The sequence below is a fragment of the Mus pahari genome, chromosome 7 (assembly GCF_900095145.1).
Source record: "Mus pahari chromosome 7, PAHARI_EIJ_v1.1, whole genome shotgun sequence".
NCBI lineage: Eukaryota > Metazoa > Chordata > Mammalia > Rodentia > Muridae > Mus > Mus pahari.
This window is the reverse complement of record NC_034596.1, coordinates 112362316-112384002: the sequence shown is the minus strand read 5'-3', so window position 1 is coordinate 112384002 and position 21687 is coordinate 112362316. Positions and strand designations below refer to the sequence as shown.

At 42.4% G+C, this 21687-nt stretch overlaps 1 protein-coding gene across 4 annotated transcripts; it reads right to left on the bottom strand.

Annotated features, from left to right (window-relative positions):
- Positions 1-15530: 15530 nt before the first annotated feature.
- Sp8 (Sp8 transcription factor) lies at positions 15531-20909 on the bottom strand. 4 transcript variants are annotated; one of them, XM_029541207.1, is made up of 2 exons: positions 20478-20593; positions 15531-19739 (listed from the first exon to the last, which is right to left on the bottom strand). In XM_029541207.1, the coding sequence occupies exon 2, from the start codon at positions 19704-19706 to the stop codon at positions 18246-18248; it is 1461 nt and encodes a 486-aa protein (XP_029397067.1). In that variant the 5' UTR covers positions 19707-19739; positions 20478-20593; the 3' UTR covers positions 15531-18245. The 4 variants fall into 4 exon arrangements, with proteins under 4 accessions (XP_029397067.1, XP_021057648.1, XP_029397069.1 ...); XM_021201989.2 differs by lacking the exon at positions 20478-20593 and adding an exon at positions 20786-20909 and having other exon boundaries at positions 15546-19739; XM_029541209.1 differs by lacking the exon at positions 20478-20593 and adding an exon at positions 20650-20703 and having other exon boundaries at positions 15546-19739.
- Positions 20910-21687: the final 778 nt, after the last annotated feature.

Sequence of the window (21687 nt, the reverse complement as noted above, 5' to 3'; positions counted from 1 at the left end):
TGCTGCCAGCCTTGCATGGGCTTGGATCTTGGTGTAATGAAGAGTCTGGTCTTGATTCTTACTGCATAGTCAATACCTAGAATGAGACATGTTCTGTTCAAGTGTCTTCTCTTTAGATTTTTAAAAGCAAACCAAGGAGACTGGAGAGGTGGCTCTGTGTTTTAGAGCACTGGCTGTAGTCTTGTGGGGGACCTGGGTTTTATTCTCAGCTTCCACATGATAGGTCACAACCACCTAGAACTCCAGTTCCATAAGGTCCATTCAACTATTCTGGCTTCTGTGGGCACCAGGCACACATGTGTAGCACATCCACATGTGCAAGCAAAACATATTTTTTTTAATTAATTAGAAAAAACATCAAACCAAAGGTTTACAAAATTTACCTGGAGAAAGTGCCTGTATCTCTTCTTTCATAAAAATATCCAAAGTCATTTTCTTACAAACAGCTTTAAGCAAAAGAAAGGCATTTTTCTATCAAAGTGCTGTGATAAAATTGCAGAACATCATCTAGTTGGAAGGTTTTGACTGAAAGGGTAAGACCCAGTTAGGTATGTGGCACTGCAGAGAGCATCTTTAATTGGGAAGACAGCTTTGCAGCATATCAGCATACTGTCTGTGCCTCCTTTTTCTCTAGACTGTATAAATATTCACTTTCTAAAGTTCTGTTATATCCCCTCATTGGGCAGGGGTGGGAGAGTTTGAGAGAGCATAGAGTAAAGTAGCCAGTGAGAGGAGATGGCTCCTGATTCCTCTGGCTAGTACAGAGCCTCACATGACTAGTCCTCCCTGTAGATTCCACCCCAGGCTTTGGGTGTTCAGTACGAAGCATCTGCTTACTGAAGTATGAACACTAACTTAAAATAAGAGATCCTTCTTCTGTGAGCAAAAATTGCTTCCCTGTATTGGATCAAACAATTTAAATTCGTATGTACTTAATAATATATAATATATGATTTAAAAATTCTATATAAACAGTAATATTAGTTAACTGAATCATGGTTTCCACTTACTTGAGTACATAATGTCATCTTTAATCCCTCTCTTTTAAAAATTATTTTGCTAAGGTATATTAGTTATGTGTAGTAATTGATGACATTGTGACATCTTCATACATGACATTTTCACTTCATACATACTTTGATCACATTCACCATGTGTCACTCTCATTTGTCCACCCACTTATGCTGACCCTCTTCCCAGCCAGTTGCCCTTCTGCTTCCATGTTCCTTTGTGTGTTATACAGTGTCTTTAATAAGGGATTGTTTTCAAAAACTCAGGTGAGGGGTTACAAGAACACGGGCAAGTTACCCACTAACAAAAAAAATGTCACACACACACTCAGCAACCACTTACTGCCTATAAACCCTCGGAGAATAACAGCAACTTATGAACCATTCTCCTATATCAGAATGTTGATGGGACAGATCTCAGATGTCAAAGCTTTTGACAGTTCGAATGTGCCAGGGCCACAAGAAGAAGAATAAAATAAAATCCAAAACTAAGATAAGGGATTGAACAGAATTCTCAAAAAGAAGAAATGTAAAGGTTAATAGATATTTTTAAGTTTTTATCATCATTAACTACCAAAGAAACAGATTAAAACTCTGACTTCGAGAGTCAGAATGGCTATCATCAAGACAACAAAAAAAATGTCAAATGCTTGTAGGTGGTATAACCTGGAACAGCCACTATGGACATCAGTAAGCCCCAAACTCATGATCCCTCTGCCTCACCATCCCAGTGTTGGGATAACAGCATGCACCATTGTCCTCTTTGCTGCTCTTAATTACCTCCTATTTACAATGTCACCTACAGCATTGAGTGATTTCAGCCAATGGCCTGAAATCTTGAGGAAAAGAATTTGAACCATTTATGTACTATTCCACCTTTTAAAAGAATACAAAATGAAAACAGGGTTGAGATTGAGAACCAGAAGCACTGTTTAGAAATGCTGACACTGACTGCCTTGTGACTATTCGGCCCCATGTGGGCAGACAACCCTTGATAGCTTCTCTGCCCAGAGCAAGTTAGACAGGAAGAAAGAGAAGTATGGTATGAATACACTGGAGCCCAGAGCAGAAACAGCCCAGGTTCAAGATCTGTAATTCCCTCTGGGTGGGCAAGTACTTGTAAATACTCATCCCTGAGCTTGTTAGCACCCACCCCATACAACAGATATAGGTGATATAGATATAGATATATCACTGTCCTTTCTCACTTGTAGCCCTTCTCATTCTCACCAGTGCTTTACCTCTAATGATTGTGAAGGACACACAGACAGCATTCTCCTAAGTAAAGCCACTGTTGTTTCTAATCTGTGAGGTTTTTAGTTAATGAAGAAAGAAAGTAAGTAGAGACCAGATCCTTTGTAGGGGCAACCATAGTTGAAATGTCTCTAATAGTTTCCTACTCTGTATGTGTGCATCTCTCCCCCCCTCTTCCCCCACTCTCTCTCTCTCCCTACCTCCCACCTCTCTCTGTATGTATATGTGGGGGGGGAAGCATGCATACAGAGTCCAGATATCAACACTGGATGTCTTCCTCAGTGACTCTCCACCTTATATTTTGAGACAAGGTCTCTCATTGAAGCTGGATCTCACTGATTCTGCTAAACCAGACGGCCAACAAAGTCCTAAAGATCCTCCATATCTGCTTACTCTGCACTGGAATTGCAGGGAAATGTCTCTGTGCCCAGCTTATATGTCTGTTAATATTTCTGAGTGCAGAGTAAAAAGACAGAAGAAAGGAAAGAGACTAAAGTATGACTTCAACAGATTGATCCAGGTTTATTAGCATACACAGTGAGGGCAGCCTCTCTCCCTTGAGAAATGAAGAGGTCTGCAAGGGGGAAATTTTGGTTACAACCCTATAAAGGAGCAGAATGAAGAGCTTGGGAAAAGAAAATTGTTGTAGATGTAGGAGACTATGTGTCTCACCCACAATTTCTCCTTCCTGAAATTATTTGCCAAGGTAAGACAGATGATCTTAGGAAAGGTTCTCTCAATAGACATTCCTTTATGGGTTGACCAACGATCCCTCTGGGATTTGATATCATTATGAAACAAGAGACACGAGAAGGCACTGGTTCACACAAAAAAGCTAAGAAAGTTCTAAATTCAACACAGAAAGTGTCCAGAGAAGTGACGATCCACTACATAGACATCTAGAAATGTTAAGTATGTCACAGAAGCTCTCAGCAATGGCCACATCTTCTCTCAGAGACAGCCGCCCTTCCTTCTCAGAAGAGATGACTATCTAATGAACCTTAATACAATTGAAACATCGATGGAGATACCAAGGGACAAAAATAAACTATGCATAGATTTCAGTGAGAACAAAGTTTGTAATGATGTCACACCTGTTTAACTAACTCTGCCAGTCTACTATCACCTTTTAATCTAATAGTGGTATGCCTTCATGTAGAGTCTACTTATGTCTTCGAAAGTAGACTCACCTGCAATCTATTCTATAGTCCATAGACAATGGACTTTCTGCCCACTGAATGTGTCTATTCACATGGAGCATAGAGATGTCCTATGACTATGTGAAAGTCTGTACTACATTAGCATCAACTCATATTCACTTTTTGTTTGGGTTTTTATTCTAAAAAAGATTTGTGAAGAGACACCATAGGCTGGCTGGAAATTTTATCTATAAGCAATAGTTAAAGAAGTGTCTTAGTTAATTTTCTATTGCTATGATAAAACACTATGACCAAAAGTGACTTATGAACTTATTTAAAGGAAAACTTTTAACAAACAAACAAACAACAAACAAATGAAAACGTTTCATTGTTCTTTTGGTTCCTGGTTGATGGCAGAAGGCAAGCATGGGAGCAAGAACAGCTGGGAGCTCACACCTCAAATCATAAGCAGGAGGCTGAGAGAGAGCATACTGCAAATACATGAGTCTTTTAAAACTCTCAAAGCCCACCCCCAACAACTCACCTCCTCCGACAAGGCCACACCTCCTAATCCTTCCCAAACAGTTTCACTGCCTGGGAAACAATATTCAAATATCTGAGCCTATAGGGTGTTCTCAAACAACCACAGGGAGGAAACAGAAACTTTGGGCTGGAAGAAATGTGGATAAAAGATATGACCGTGTTGTAACTTTTAAACCTTTAGCTCCCTATCAATAAAAATTATATTCAAAATTATTATTATTAGGCTGGGAGGTGATGGTGCTGCATTTAATCCTAGCACTGTGAAGGAAGAGGCAGGGGGATCTCTGAGTATGAGGCAATCTAGTCTACAGAGTAAGTGAGTTTCAGGTCAGCCAGAACTACACAGAGAAACCCTGTCTTGAAAAAAATAAAATAAAATGCATATATTTCACTTTTTTTTTTTTCTGAGACAGGGTTTCTCTGTATAGCCCTGACTGTCCTGGAACTCACTTTGTATACCAGGCTGGCCTCAAACTCAGAAATCTGCCTGCCTCTGCCTCCCGAGTGCTGGGATTAAAGGCATGTGCTACCACACCCGGCTATATTTCACTTTTAAAACCACAAAACCTACATGACTAAAATCCCTTCTGCTCAGTTGAAAATCAAGAAGAGAATTTTAGGAAAGGGTTGATGTTAAAATACCAAAATGTTGTAGACAAATGTGAAGCAAATAGTCAAGAGAAAGGAAAAAAGTGAAGGATGAGGTGAAGAAGAAAGGAGAAAAGGAAGGAGGGAGGGAGGCTATTGTTCAAATGCTAAGTAACATAAGACACTCTAGCAAACAGATTAGGACTAGAAGAAAAATATATTTCACCATCAAATACTCAGAAAACCCCAAATAAAATAAGCATATAAGTTCCTGGTCCCAACGCTCTAGTTTTGCCTGTACTAAGTTTCATAAATTCTGTTACTCTTCAGTTTCCTAAAGCTGTGTGCCCTAAGAAGACAGAGACTAAACAGCAAAACTCTCCAGGACAGACAGAATGCTTAGAATAGGAGCATTCAAACTCAGCAAAGTCAATGTAATTCTCAAACGTGGGGAAGGACAAAACCTTCAAAGGAACAGAGAAAACGTAAAGTAATTACGTAATTCTAAAGTAATTTTAGTAATTCTAAAAAGTCTATGCATACAACACTGAGAAATTCAAGAAGAATTATAAATTTGAGTGTTTCTGGCACTTAGCAGGATTTAAGATCAATAGCATAGATTCAGCTGGGATCACTAAGAGTATGGTCGCAGACCTGAAGCTCTCACACTCATCTATCTAGCTCACTAGATGGTTGAGCCCACGCACTTTGGATTACTACTCAAACCTATTGTGCTGGGAGATATACATTAACTTGACATAAGCTGGAGTCATTTTGGAATCCCACCACATAACATACCCACCATGCCTCCTGGATGGAATCCTAACAGCTAACCCACCATCCCTCCTGGATACAACTATAACAGAGAGATATTTTTTGATGTGACTTCTCCTTAGGCTATACAAATGTCTGAACAAAGGTCTATGCTTTTCATTTTGGTATAGAGCTGTGGTTTGTTGTTGTTGTTATTGTTATTGTTGTTATTATTGTTTCTCAGCCCTTCCATACTGAAATGTTTTTCTTATACATCCTTATTACAACACAGAGGAATTGGAATCCAATGCCTCCAACAATGATGCACAGTAAGGTCTCAGGCTTCCCCAGCCTTTGTTACAAACACTCAATGCAAGAAGAGATTAGATCTGATATCTACACAGGCTATTGAATCATCTCTGCTACCTTCACTTTCAGGGTCTTATCCTAACTCCTTTGTTCTTTCTGCAACCCAGTTGTCTCATTGGTCTAGATAAGAAAGATCTTGGTAATTATCTTGCAAAACCAAGACAAACAATGAAGAAGATGATGCTCAAAGATCCCCACCATGAGTTAGAGGCATCATCTTCTTCTTCATCATCATCATCATCATCATCATCATCATCATCATCAAGAAAAAAGAATTTTAAGAGACAGATTTACAACACTGCAACTTTGGTGAGGGTGGGATCTTTTAGGGAGAATCATAAGCACTGAATGGAACAATGGCTAAGATTTGGAAGAAAGCAACTGTAACAGTCCAAACTCTACTGAATTACAACTCTCAGTCTAAACATTATTGAGATTTGAATTGTTGTGAATGGCTTTCTAAATATTCTAAAATAAATACTGCTTTAAGGGTAGAGAATGTACAGCATTTGGCTTTCATGTACAATGTCCTGGATTCCATCTCCAGCATCACACACAGACACAGACACAGACACAGACACAGACACAGACACAGACACAGACACAGACACAGACACAGACACAGACACAGACACAGACACAGACATAGACANACAGACACAGACACAGACACAGACACAGACACAGACACAGACACAGACACAGACACAGACACAGACACAGACACAGACATAGACACAGACACACACACTTTACTAAATACTGACTCGAGTAATGAAATGGTTTTAAAATTGGGGTGTCCACTAATGATAGCCCAAAATGACTTGGACTATCATATACTGGTAGAAGTCTTAGGGCGTTAACCTAGACAAATTAAAGCATTTGACAAATGACATACAAACCCATCATAGTCAGAACTAGTCAGAAAATGTAAACCCCAACATTCAGTTCTACTCTGGAACTGGAACAACACTCTATGGTTTTTCTCTTTGATGTTTATCATCTTCATTTAAAAACAGAAAGAAAAAAAAAACCACCATAGTCACACAAGATTTAACCCTCCTTTGTCTACATTAACTTTTGTTAAAGTAGACTATTGAACCGAGATCAAATATTTCTGAAATGAGTCCCATCTTAGTGCATCATACAAATATAACAGCTCCCTCCCCAGCTGGAGCCCAGTGGTCCCTTGACATTATTTTGTTTTTGTTTTTGTTTCTCTATGTAGCCCTGATTATTCTTTCTTATTAAAGCAGTGTGTGTGTGTGTGTGTGTGTGTGTGTGTGTGTGTGTGTGTGAAATTTAATGATGGTGTGACTTAAGACTGATTCAGCCACTGTTTGTTAGAGTATAAACTACTTTGTCCTTCTTGGAAGAATAATTTGGTCATTTCTATCTAGGAACTTTATAATAATGTTCTTATCTCACAGTAATCCATACTTTTCTAGAGTCTTAAAAAAAATTAATCAGAAATTTAATGTATCTGATAGCCCCGGAATGCATCTGGTAGAGTACCTGCCTAACACGCACAAGTCTCAGAGTCTGATAGCCAAGGACTGCATATACCAGGCATGGTGGTGCATACCTGTCCTGAAATTTCAGCACTGGAGAGGCAGAGACAAGTCATCCTTTACTACACAGGGAAAGTAAAGCCAGCCTGGGCTGTATGAGACCACATCTCAAAAACAAACCAGAACAACCATACAAAGTAGTAATTAAGGATGGCCAATGTATCACTGTGTATGTAGATCATGTGAGAGGAAAACTAAATGTTCAATATTAGGTGAGTGTGTAACATTTTAAGATATGCAATTTTAGCTGTTTAAGATTAGAATTTTTAACATAAGAGAAAATTATTTTGATATTAGTGAAGGAAAAGAAAAAAGCACACAGTAAAATGTTTATGAAGACACAATTATGTTCAGGAAGTCTAAAAAAAAATAATAGAGTTTAAAATTTTCATTAGGACTGGAGACAGGACTTAGCATCAGGACATCTGCCTAGTGAAAGGAGACTCTGAAAATTTAAAAAGCAAGCAAACAAAATAGATAACTTTTATTGAAGTTATCTAAACCTCTGGTCTAGTATAGCAGTAGGCATACTTACAAAAAAATCTGCATTTATACATGAATGCCTTCCTTAGCATTCAAAGAGATAAATATATTTTTAAATTACTAACCTAGAGGTATAGCTAATTGATTTTATAACTAAAGTAGCAGTCGGAGAGACGTAGGGTCACTTGTGGGAGCATGCATACTATTTAGCATCCCAGGGCATATTACCACGGACTCACTTTACATTAAAAATCCCTAAACTTTCCACCTTTTAGTTTCTTCAGAATTTGGTTGTGGCTGGGTCTCCTAGTAAAAGTGGAGTTGAAGGAATGTCTCTTTTTGAAGCCCAGGTCTAAAAAGTACCCTCAGTCTATGTGTAAAAGGCTGAGTGATGTTCTTTCTGATTATCTGGTAGACAAGCATAGTCTGTTAATACATCTTGCTTCTTCAGATGTGCTACATAAGGCAAGATGAACAGCCTGTAAGTAGCAAGGTCTTTATCGACCTCTTCCTTATTAGTACTGTGTATAAGCCACATAGAATTTTACTCATTTCTGGAGATATTCATAAACAGTCACTATCACAAGAGATGAAGCTATCAGAAAATGAAATTAATAGCACAAATAAGCCACAGGCAAGTAACTGGTTACATAAACATAACGAATTGCTTTTAGAGATGGTGTCATGAATCAACAGATGGATACAGTATTGATTTCCTACAGGCATACTTCCACAGAAGGAAAAAGAACCTCTCCTGAAACAGAGAACTTTCATGTGTAATTGTTTGGTTACAATTAATGCAATACCATGCTAGTGAGAGTTTTAAGGCTTCTATGAGTCCACCTTGTACAATTACAATGAGAGCGAATCAGCCAGAGGTGAATGTAACATCACTGGGAGTAGAATGCACAGGACAAAACTTCAATGCAGAGTAACAACTGGAAGGATTGAATACATTTCAGATGCCTTCTATTTGCAACTTTAGTATCAGGAAGTATGAAGTGGCTGACCAGCAGTCTCCAGCTACTTCTCTTCTAAACTAGGTAGGTGTGGTTTCTTAGTCAGCCAGGCTAATGAGTAACAATGGATTGCAAATGAAGAGACACAAAACAGTAAAAAGAAAATTCAATTCCACAAGTTCATCCTCCAGGTAAAGAGCAGTCCTAACTTTTCACATCCTAATCCTTTTTAAAACAGCACAGAATATTGTCCTTTCTAATTTTTTTATTATATTTTTCTAGTTATATGAAAGATATTCTAAGTAAAATATATCTTCCTGTTTGCTATAATCTTAATTAAGCAAGACAAAAATACACATATTTTTTTCAATGTAAGTGACATACTGAGAGGACGAAACAGAGACAGAGAGAGAAAGAGAAAGGGGCCCAGCTTTTAAATATGTTTGTACTCTGGCAAACTCAATTTTAAAAACAAACATAGCCTAAAAACTAATTCAGAAAATGAGATAAATAAATGAAGTCATTAAATTACTTGTATTTTAGTCACCATAATAAGGAAAATAGTCATTTCAACATATAAAATTTGTGTAAAGTACAGATTAGAAATAGAATGCTGCTAAAATGCACATTTAATCATTTGAAGTAAGAATAATAACCATTAAGATTTTAATCTGGCTGTCCACACATGAACTAAAACATAGAACTAAACAAGATATATTCTTAATGTCTTTTCTTTTTATTTAGGCCATGGTGGAGAGGAAGCCACAGAAATTCTGTATAGCATCTAAAATCCATAACCAATAGTTCACCTTTAAGTGAATTTTAAAATATTCATGCTTTCAGAGCATAAAATAACAAAAGAAGTCACAGCTCTAAGCGTCACTTCTAGCCCACCAGGAATCTACCACCACATTATTGTGAAAGTAGCTCCCTGCAAAGCAAGGAGAATTTTAAGAATGGAAAAACTTCACTAAATCTGACTTTCAGGGTGTTCATACTAAAACACACAAGCAAACATGTCACTGGCAATGCATCTCATTTAATAATTACATACTAAGTAAAGCATGTCATGTCTCCTACAAAGTGTATATAGCAGAATGTGTAGAGCACAATGCTCTGTTCCGAAAATATTTATTAAGTGGTTTAATTGCTCTTCAGTCATTAATACACTACTTAACTATGATATTGCCTAAAATATGTTAATGCCGAGGACATGGGAATTGTAATGTATGTGTGTACCTTACCCAAATTTAACTCCCACCATTTTAAGTAAAACAGTTATTCTTTGGAAGAAATACCCAGACTGACTTTACTTCAACGTATAAAAGTTAGTAAACTGTAACCCAATACAGCTCACTCTTTTAATTAAAGTTGAGACAATTCTAACATAATGCTACAAAGATTATTTTCCAACAGATAAGAAGCTCACATGTTTAACTCAACAATCTTGTTAAAACACCACTAAATCAATGAATATATATTTTTAAATACATTTCCACCAGCCACAAAGATCACTGTTGGCTAAAGTGGATGGAAAAGAACCAACTTAGGGAATGGGTGGGGGTGGAAGAGCTGAAGTAAGGAACAGGTACGCAAGAGAAATGAGTACTTATCAACACAGGGACAAGAACACAGCTTCCTGAAGTGATGAGAAATCTGATGACAGGGTCCCTGCGTAATTAGGGTCATTAAACTGGGTGCAGAATTGGGCAGTACAAATCCTTTACTTTCAGCGGAATTAGACAATTACTTGAACTCTGGGAATGGGGACCATCTACTTTTTTTCCCTTCTGTTTCAGGGCTTAAAATGAAGTGGCCAAAACTTGAAAGCTGGAAGGATTGGTTCCCCTACAGACATAAAGGTAACCCAAGGTGAAATATTGAATGTTTCCAACACTCACACCTAGTTCAGGGTGAAGTGAGCATAATGTAAATCAATTCATTGTTTGAGCCCTTTCAAATGGGTTGCCAAGAGAGGAGAGAAAACTTGATAAGCAGGCTCCAATTTCTATGTGTTGATTTAGAAATCTTGAAGCTTGTGTGAGCTCAATTGATCTAAGGGAAGAAACTTAAAGAAAGGAAACCAAACAAGGAAAATGGTGTGGAATGCAGCACTGGGACAAATGGAGAACAAGGAATTTTCTTAATAATAATAATAATACAAAAAAAGCAAGAAAGCCTCCATTGTGCTTTAAGTGACAAATTTAGAATTCTTTTATTTTTAGGTTCAGGGTCTGATTTCCTTTTAATATTAAATAGCCATGACGCATTTACAGAATTCAAACTGTTGATGATTCTTATCGATCTTGGCAGAAGATTAAATTAAATCTCAAAGATTTAGTCCTCTTCAGTTAAGTAGCATGGAACAGCTAAGGCTTTTTTTTTTTTTTTTTTTTTTTTCCTTTTAACCTTCTGTAGTGGAGAACCCATTTAAATTGTGTGGGTGCAGAACTGGGTGGCTTCAAAACAACACCAGTGATCAGATCACCTCTTAAGACCTCAGTTGCTCCAAGCCTCATTCTTTCAGCCATCAAGAGAAATGTACTAGTTCAATAAAAGTCAAGAGAGGACTAGACCTAAATCCTAGTGAGGGCAAAGCTCAGGTGGCTCTTTGTCCTGGATATGTGTGCCTTTTCCCAGAATGCTGCCCCAGCTTTTGCTGGTGTCATATTTGTCACAGCTTAAAAAAAAAATCTTTAAAGTATTGATTGTTTCCTTTTTTAAAAATCACCAATAAAACTTAAATGTAAGGGAAAAAAAATAACACTGCTTAGCAGAGGCAAGAAAGATAAAAGTAGAAATGTCCTAGATTATCTGCAGGGGGATTTGAAAGACACTTGTGGCTTACTTGAGAAGCTTCATTTAGCATTGAACACTCTGTTCCTGGTGACAGCCCAGTGGGAATTCCCACTCCAACAACCCATGAAATGTTACTGCATAATTATTCACCTTCTGAGGCCCATTAGAACTTATCAGCAGAGAAAGAAATTTAATTTAAACTCACCCCTCTGTGCTACAGAATAGCAGGGACATGAGATCAAAGCACAAAGCTCTGTCCTTCAGTGGTTTGCAACACCTAGGCACAATAGGGTGAGAGAACGCAGCATTCCAGTGCTTCCTGGCTTTCCGGACCGGAGGGGGTTGGGGGTGGACTTGCGTCACCAGCTGGTTTCAGGGAAGAGACTAGTGCTCTGAAGGGGGAGTTGTCAATTATGTTCTAGAGCTGCAGGTGGCCACATTACTTGTACCCGCCGCTGCAATCACTTTGCTTTACTTGTGATGGGCACTCTACACACCAAATAAAGTGTATTTTATTTCTTTCCTTCCCCCGCTATAGGTAGGGAGTCGATGGAAATAAGAATTTTTAACTACAGAAGTAACTATGAGAGCCCTGTTTTGCACAGGTGTGCATCCCAGAGTGATTCTCTGTTAGTGTTTAAGAAGAGTTTCCATAAAACCTCAGTCTGAGGGTGCCTCATACCGATACAGAATGGTGTACAGACGCCATCAATAATCTTCAAGTTTGACCCTTGGCCAATCTCAAGGGTAAAATGTAGATCCGAGTTAACACACACACACACACACACACACACAAAGGTCTAGGTCTACAAAAGTCCATGATGGGAAAAGTTTTGCCAAATGCGGGCTCCTTTCCTCAGATAGCCTGCATGCTACAGGCACATTCTCCAAATGAGGATACTCTTTCAAAACGGTTGATCTTTCTCCTGGGTCTCTTAAAATATCACCAGGATTTGGTCTGGAAAAGATTGCTAGGGTGCCCTGGTACCAAATGGGCCAAAGAATAGAGTGGAGAGCAGAGAGAATGAAAATAATAATAATAATAATAATAATAATAATAATAATAATAATAATAATAATATAAAAAGAGGTGGGTTTTAGGTACAAGGCTTTAAGATTTATTTCTGCTCACGGTACCATGAGTTCCTACCAACTCTCTTCTCTGCTAGGTGGCTAAACTTATTCCTAAATCTAAAAACAAACAGGCAGACAAACACAAACACAAACAAAAAACTGCCGCAAGCTTTCTCTGTGAGCCAGACTCAGTAGCAAGGCGGTTTAGGGGAAAGGGATGCTGATGGAGCTCAAGGTCAGGATGGAGAGCAGCAGGCTCAGGACTCTGCAGCGCGGTCGCGGGGCACAGGGTGGCGCTCGCTGTCCGCGCAGAAAGTGCAGGCGGTCGCCTAGCCTTTGTGTGCGCCTGGAGCCCAGAGAGTCCCAGCACAACCGCCACGGACACCCCAGGCTTCCACAGCTACCCAGCAGTAGCCGGCGCCGGTGCAGCTTAGCAGCTGGAAGCCTTTCTGGGGAGGCTGGGGATCTTCCAGGCTGCCTACATATAAAGAACACTAAGCTGAATGGGATGGGTTGGGGGTAATGGGGGCAGCAGCGGAGAATGGCTAGGAACTTTTCCCTGGTTTCCCTGGTTCTTTCCAGAGAACCGGGAAAACTGGGGGAGGGGGAGGCGGAGAACTCAGCAGAGCAGGGTCACTTCCAGTGAGCCTCCAGCAGAACTTAAGGCCAGAGCAGTCAAATTGGGGAGTGGACTGCAAACAAGAAACCGACTATACGAGCTTTAAAAGATAAGGGACTGTTTTGTAGCGATTGCATTATGCCTAAGACTAGGTCACCCCAAGCTCTCCTCTGTTCCCAGGGCTCTAAGAGTCCCGACTTTGCTCAGGAATCAAAGCCAATGTAGAAATCTGCTTCTCTGCTGCCAAGAGACCCCACAGAAATTAAATTAAATTAAATTAAACACGCGTCCAGGGACTAAAATAAAATAGACTCTTTTCCTCCCACCAGCAGCAGCGAATCAACGTTCAGCTCCCAGGGAGAGACTACAAGGTGGCCGCGCGCTCTTCCCCAGGAACCAGGGGCTGGAGTCCAGGACACCCAGGGATTACTGGCTTTCCCCTGATCCGGAAGCAGGAAATAAGGGCACAAGCAAGTTCTGCATCTTGGTTTTTTTTTTTAAGTAACAGCAACCATTGTACTGAGCAAAATGCTTTGGAAGACAGCACTCGGAAAGCTGCCGAATGAATCTCAAGAGTACAGCATTGCCCTCTTACACAACGCGCGCGGGGGAGCAGGGTACCCGAACCTGTAGTTATTTTAGTAAAAGGGGGGAATAAATAGAAATGCCTGCTTAGACTCAAACATTAAAAAAAAAAAAAGGACAGAAAAAGTTTAAAACATACTTATTCAAAAATACTGGAATCAAATCAATACCTCATTTATAAGAAAAACAAATGAGTAGAATTTATCTCTATTTACTTAGGCAGCCTGAGGACATTTAAATCTACACTTTTACCCTATACATGTATGCTTTAATTTACCAGTCACCCCCCATCCTCTGATTTGTGAAGCAGTCTTCTATAAGAAATAAAACATTTATTCTCAATAAAAATTTTAATTCAGTAACCTAACCAAAAAAATTCACCAGGAGACAAAGTGTTGATGATAGAGCTCTCTACCTAAGAAGCAGAAATCCTGCTCATTACTGCTTAAGTGCTTATTTGGAGGCTCCCTAGCTAAGGAGCCCAACTGAGAAGTTATGCGAAGACTAGAGTTAACAGGGCAGTGGAGAGACAAACCTACCCAGGAACATTGTCCAGTGTCTCTCACTGTGCAACTCTCACATTGGTTTAAATTAGGTATCCTGCATAGCATATCTTAGCTGATAAGTCAACCTTCACCAAATCAGTTGCATACCTGAGTAAACAAGCTCTTCTAAAGAGAAAAGTGATAAAGAAGCCAGGAGAAAGCAAGCAGGGTGGGGAAGTGTTGAGGGAGGATCTAAGAAGGCTGGATAGCACCAACCCTTGGGAAGGGGGGGTGGGCGCAGTGCCATCCCAGTCTCTGGAGGATGGGCTGATACATGCAGGCCTGACCTCTGGGTCAACAGCTAGTTTGACTCTACCTTGATCTGCAAGCCCGGAAGCTTGTCCTTTGGTTCAAAGTGACAGCTACTCTGGCTTCATGGGAGTGAGTTTCTAGCCATTATCAGACTACACAGAAAAGAATCCCTTTTGTGTGTCATCTTCCTTCCTCCCCAAAGAGACATGATGCTAGCCCCCAAAGGGGGATTCTACCCACTAGATACTAAACTAAGTTAGAAATACTGCTAACAGAAACAAACAACAAAATACTGCTCCATGTCGAGCAAAACAAACTAAAGCCAAGCTAGACTGTGAGTAAAGCTGAAGGAAGAAAGTGAAAGTTGGAACACCTACGACACAAAAATAAGCCCGCTTTCTGCCCCCCCCCCCAAAGAAACCGTCTTCCAGACAGTATCTCTCCTTGGCACAACCCATCTCTCAAATCAAGTATTCATTCCTATAAATATGCCAAGCAGCTGTCCTCTTACCTGCCTCTACATTAACTGTAGAACTGGCCTCTCCGTATCCCCCAGCTGCTGCAAGTTTCAACAAAAAAGAAACACTTAAACTGTGTTCTGCATTATTCCTAGGGAAAAAAAAAGTAACAGAAACTTTTATTTTTCTTAGTAACCATTTCTTAGAGCCACAGTATCCCAAAATAGCAAAGGTAACTTGTTTGTCTATAATCATAAGGGCTTGAGGCCCACATATGTGTATAAGAGTGAACAACTTGATAAAGGCTACTACTTGGGAACCAACTGTATTACACAACATATTGAACTACAAATCTCTGAATGCTTTTGCCCAGGCTTTATATAGTACTTATAACCCCTTGTATTTTTCATTTGTTTCTATGCATTATAATTTTTTACATAAATTTCAATGCAAAATTTTCAATTCAAGATGGATACCAAGACTGAACTGAATGAGGACCATGCAAACAGAAAGAAAGAAGCTAAACTTATTAGAATCTCAACACACTAACTTTTTATTAAGTTTGATTCAAAATAATATTAATCTAATAGTGAAATAATTTGATATAACATCAATCAACATTTAAAGTATACTATGTTTCAAAGTATGGCTCAAGGAACACCCATTGCTTAAATGCACTTAGACATAACAAGACAATGTTTTTTATTGGCATCATTGACACCTTTGAACAATAGCCTCGTAGATAGATTAAGGTTTAACCTTTCTTTTCTTTGGTGACTGTTTAGAGACTTTTAAAGAACAGATAACTCATTTCAACAGGAATCTACTGATATTTACCTCTGCAGAATGTTTAGCTAAGACATAGAATGCCAGAAAACAAGCTTTTGTTAGCGTGACCCCCTCTGCCTCCTAACAGAAGGTATCCCCAAATGATGCTTTTATTTTAGATGTATTGATCTTTCATCTAAGTCTTGGCCTTTCAAACACTAAATGCAATCAAAGGCCAACAACCCGACTCCTTCTGAAGACTGAGAAGGAAGCAGCAACATGGAATTTCTTTGAATTGTTTGCGAATTACTACAAGTTTTAAGAGGTCAATAAATCCTGGTGCTGAGCTAAATCTAATGGTAAATAATTAATTACATATCTTAGATACTATAATCTTTATCTTGGTAAACAAAGAAAACAACTTTGCCAAATAGATCTTCCATCTACATAATATCTTAAAGGCAAATATTTAAATATTACCACAAAAAACAGGGTTATATTTTGTTTAACTTAGACATTAAAACTGAAGATAAAATGCAAATGCCCGTAGTTTTAAAAGAGGGGGAAAAAAAACCAAATTAACTGACCTAGTCTTTTTTCTGAGTTTATTAATACCATTTAAAATATTACAAATAAATCAATTACATTTCATGCATTTAAAATGCAAGTCTAATGTTCCAGAGAAAGGTTTTTCATTTCAATGTGAAATATCCAAATTATTTCAACATGACAATGAATAGTTAGTTTGCAGACTCTGCAAACAACACTTAAATGTAGTGTCAGGAGTATTTGTCAACAGTTAACAATATCACCTTCAGGAAATACACAAAGGCCAAAGTTAGTCGAGTATCACTTGGACAATTTATTTAATACATGGGTTTGGCAGACCCCGTTATTATGAAGTATAGGAGAACTCTCACTTTAACTATACCTGAACTGCCAGCAAATGCAAATAAGTACATGCGCCATTAAATTAAATGTCATCCAACACTTATCAAATAGTGTCTTAGTTACAGCTTGATACCTATCTAAATTCATATTCGAGCAAAACGAGGCCCGGAAAGTGCGTGTGTGGCTCTGCACCTCCAGAATTGAGTTCAAGGAAAAAAAGAAAAAAAGAAAAAGGAAAAAAACCACCTGCAGGTCATTAGAACATCAGTAATAACTCTTAATATTTCCTTCTGACAAAAAAAGAAAAAAATCAAGTTTACTTCAATATATTTTCAAATATTTACCGGAAGTAATGTACAAGAAAAATACTATACAAAATCGTCTCACACCTCACAGCGGCGGAGTCATGTTTAATGGGAAACTAATCTAGAACGATTTTCCAGTTGTACAAACCATTAGGTTCAGATATATTTTACAAAGAGTTTTTAAAAATTGTTTCCCCATTTCTCTCTTTTGGCATTTAAACTACAGCCTCATCTGAAATAAACGATAGCTTCTTCACTTGAGTTTAAATCACAAAGAAAAAAGTTTAACCCTAAAAGTAATCAATGACTTGCAATAATTTACAGAAATCAGTAGATAAATTGATTCCTAGACTAACCCAAAAGTGATGGTGGTGTGGGAGGTTGGAAGAATATGCTTGGGAATGGTGAAAAAAACCGAGGTAGAAAAAGACAAACACGAAGATGCTTAATCTGGTCTCACCGGAAAGGGGGTATTTTTGCATAAGAAAAGACACCTACCCTCACTCCCGCCCCCACCCCATAAATTACGGCGACCAAAATAACTTTGGGATCGGTATTTGCAGTTTGGAGAGAAAGACGTGCTCGCAAGCAGAGGAAAACTATCTAAACGGGAAGCTAAGAGGACGACTGCTTGTTTATTTTTTCCTCTCAGTTTTTCAGTTAAAAAATAAAAAGTTACAAAGATGAAAAGAGGGGGCGGCATTGATTCCCGTTCTCAGAACTCTCATCGGTTCACCCGCAGGGCACAAAGACCTAGCCAGAGCTGAATGGGGAGATCTAAACTCTGCTAACCCGGTCTGGGTTGCAGCAGTCCTCCCACGAGTGTAATGCTCAGCACAGGACAGTCCAGGGGCACACTCGGGGGTCCAGGAGGAGATTCTTTGTCAAGACTCCTACATCCCTCTCCCTATAGCTGCGGCTCAAGCGGGTTGAGCACTGTTCTTTCCGGGGCCGCAAAAGCCGCACGCAGTTCTACCAGACAACTCATTCATCCGGACCTAACCCCAGAGGCCGCAGTCTCTTTAAAGTTCCGCCAGCCCAGAGTTGGAGGAGCGGGTTTCCACTGCGCCCCGCATGGCTGTCACTGAGCAGAAAGGAGCCAAGGATTCAGCCACCGATGTGTGCTACTTACTGTCCACATCCTAAAAGTTAAGAGCAGAAAACCGGTGAGAGGGAGAATGAGAAGTTGGGGGAAAGAACGCGAGACACAGCTAGCCTAGACTGGAGCCCAGTCTAGACACACAAGCCCGATGGGATTCAGGTGGGAGGCATTGCAACAGTCACTCCAGGCCGTTGCGGTGGCCCGGCTCTGGAGGCTGCAGCAGCTCAGGGGAGTGGCAAGGCGGGCTTCCCGCCGCGCTGTGCTCGCTGTCGGTGTCGCTGCCTTTCTTGCCACCGCCAGAACCCGCCGAGCCGCCGCCACCACTGTGTGTCTTCACGTGCTTGCTCAGGTGGTCGCTGCGCATGAAGCGTTTGTTGCACACCGGGCAGGCGAAGCGCTTCTCGCCCGTGTGGGTCCGCAGGTGCCGCTGCAGCTCGTCGGAGCGCGTAAAGCGCTTACCGCAGAACAGCCAATTACACACGAACGGCCGCTCGCCGGTGTGCCAGCGCAGGTGCGCTTTCAGGTGCGACGTCTTGCCGTACACCTTGCCGCAGCCCGGGATGTGGCAGCTATGCAGCCCTTTGCGACGCAGGCTTGCTCCCGCTGGGCCCAGCCGCTCAGCCTCCTGGCAGTTGGGGCAGTCGCAGGTGGCACGACCTGAGTAGCGGCGAGCGGACGAGCGTGGGGACCCTCCTAGCTGCGCCGCGGGCCCCGCGCTCAGCATGGAGCTGCCCGCGCCGGCCAGCGGCGACGGGGCGGAATCGGGGTAAGAGCCGGGCAATACCGGCTTGAAACCGTCCATGAGGTGCTGTCCTGCAGGGCTGAGCAGGTGCGACGAGGCACCACTACTGAAAGCGGAGTGGCTCAGGCCGGAATAATCCGAGTTGTAGCCTCCCAGCGGTGAGTGCAGCGACGTTTGAAGGCCCCCGGCCGCCGGGTGCAGCGAGCCAGGCAGCGCCGCCGCCCCATTGGGGTTCTGCACGTCGATCCAGCCCGCGCCCACATCCCACCAGCTGGAGGCGCCCGCGGAGCCCACGTCGGCCGCGGCGCCAAGGCCCGGGTGCGAAGGCTTGAACCAGGACTCATACGGGTGCGCCATTCCCACGCGCGGATAGATACCCTGCAGTCCGTCCACCGACGTGTGCACCTTGGAGATGAACACTGGCTGATGGGAGCTGTCCTGCGAGTGCGCTCCGGAACCGCCGCCGCCTCCCCCGCCGCCGCCGCCGCTGCCCCCCGAGACTCCCGGAGCCTGGAACACAGAGTAGTCGTTGGCAAAGGGCGAGCTGGAAGCCGCAGCCGCCGCAGCTGCTGCCGCTGCGGCGGCGCTGCTGGAGGTGAGAGAGAAGGCGCTGGAGCCCGGCGAGCCTCCGCAGCTAAAAGAGTCGGACACCAGGGCTGCGGCCGCCGCTGCTGCCGCTGCTGCCGCCGCAGCGGCCGAGGAGGAGCCGCCGTTCCGGGAGGCCCCCGACACGCCGAAGCTAGAGAGACTGGAACCCACTACGTTGCAGCTGCCGGAGGAGGAAGACGAGGAGCGTTTCCAAGGATGGAAGCCTTTACCGAAGGAAGAAGAGCTGTCCGACAGGGAGGAGGGAGACGGGCTGGGGCTGCCGATCTTATTACAGGTAGCAGCAAGCATGGCCAGAGGAGTGGATCCCAACCTCGGTTCTTCCTGAGACCGGAGCAGAGGAGAAGGGTGGGGGAGGGGTAGTGGGCAAAGGGCCGGTGGGGGAGGGAGGAAAGAAATGTGCATTAGTCCCCTGGTAGCCTCCAGACGCCCCACTGCTCCCCATCTCTAGCTGCTGCACACTGCCACCAACTTACCCTGCACCCCCAGCTGCCCTGGCGCCCGGCTGCCTCCTACTCTACAGGAGGGGACAAGTTTGGCTGCGAGCATCTGATTCTGGAGCAAAGCGCCACGCTAAAGAAGAGTTTAACAAGAATTCTCAACTAAGACGGCACTCTTGTGTTCACAAAGCCCTAGACGCTTTCGATCAAACGAAAAGAAAGTCCAGATCCAGAGTAGGGAGGGAGAAGTTTCCTTTTTACCTTACAACCTGGGGAAATTTCTGGATGGCGTTTAAGATCACTGCAATCCCAAGAGAGCTTTGAAAATTCTTTTCAGATCCTCCTCAACCCATCCTTAGTAGCTTCTCCCCGGCTTAAGTATTACTCGCCCTTCCATTTTTTCTTCTCTCTCTCTCTCTCTCTCTCTCTCTCTCTCTCTCTCTCTCTCTCTCTCTCTCTCTCCCTCTCTCCACCCACCCCTTTCCCCTCTCTCTCAATATATATCTCTCTATAATGATAAAAATAAGACGAGCTCAACATACCTGCAGTACAAAGCGGGCTGAGGAAAAATATTAAGGGGAAGGGGGAGAATCTGCAGTATGCCCAAGAGGGAAAAACTTACTCGCGTTCCCCTTCAAAATCGTCGCGGGTATTAGGGGCTACGCTCAGTTCTCCCGAGCAGGGAGCGGCCAGGCTCTGCGAGGTGGCTGGTCTCAATGCCCTACGAACCTTTCCTATGCTGAAAAAAAAAGTGGCTCTGCCTCCTCCCCCCCCCTTCTTCTTTCTAAACTCACTTGTATTTAGGAGGTGGGGGGTGGCTCTCAATAGAGAGACTGATAGCCCGTGGCCTGGCCGGGGCGACTTTAACCCCCTCCGATAGGCAATAAAAGGAAACTAATTAAACCAGCAAGAGAAGATCCTGAGACTCACCCCTAGAAGTGAAGTTGCCATCACACAGAAGCGCCCTCCTCCTCTCAGAGGATCTTTTTTATATTGATAAATCAGAGGCAGTGTTTTTTTTAGAGGTGTGCAATACAATGATCAGTTCCGCCCATTCCGCCACAATTGTAGCTCCCTCTCCGGCTTTGAAGTGCCGCGGAGGCGCGGCCAGCCAATCTGCGGCCTCGCCGGGCCGCGCGGCGCGCGCGCCGTGAGGTCATCGGCGCCGGCGGGAGTGTGGGGGGTGCGAGTGTCGCAGAGTGTGCGTGTGCGCGCGCGTGTAAATTGATCGCGAGTGTGACCCACCTCGGAGAAAGCAGTGTAGAAAGCGGAGGGGTGGCTGGGTAGGGTCGCAAAAAACGTGGCCTAGCAAGGGCAGAGAGTGGTCGTGCAGCCACCGAGAGGGTGCCGGGTAACTACGTGTGTGACAAAAGGGGGTCAGGGACAGAGCTGAAACGTGTGTGAGGTAACTGAGTCCTTCTACCCTAGGGAGTCAGGAGCGACAGTACGTTCAATCCTGAGTGCGGAGAGGCGTGCACCCGTTTAGTGCAGGTGGAGAGTGGGTGCGGGCAATCGAGAGGGAAGACCGACGTGTGCATGCGCGCGAGCACCAAAGCTAGGGGTAGGGAACCGAAACAATACAATAAAGTGTACGTGCCTAAGAGATTGGCGGTCTGGATAGAGAAACTGCGAAGTTGAGTGAGGCCGGTAAATAAATTCCCCAAGCCCTATCTTCAAGTTACTAACTTCCTCTGTCCCTTGAACATTAAAAAGGAGTGATTTTTCCCCCCTTAGCTTCCTGGACTCTTTCAGTATAGTTTTGAAGAAAATCTTGATACTTACCTTCCATTTCCTGATGTTTCGGTCAAATAGAAGGATTGGAAAGGGGGTAG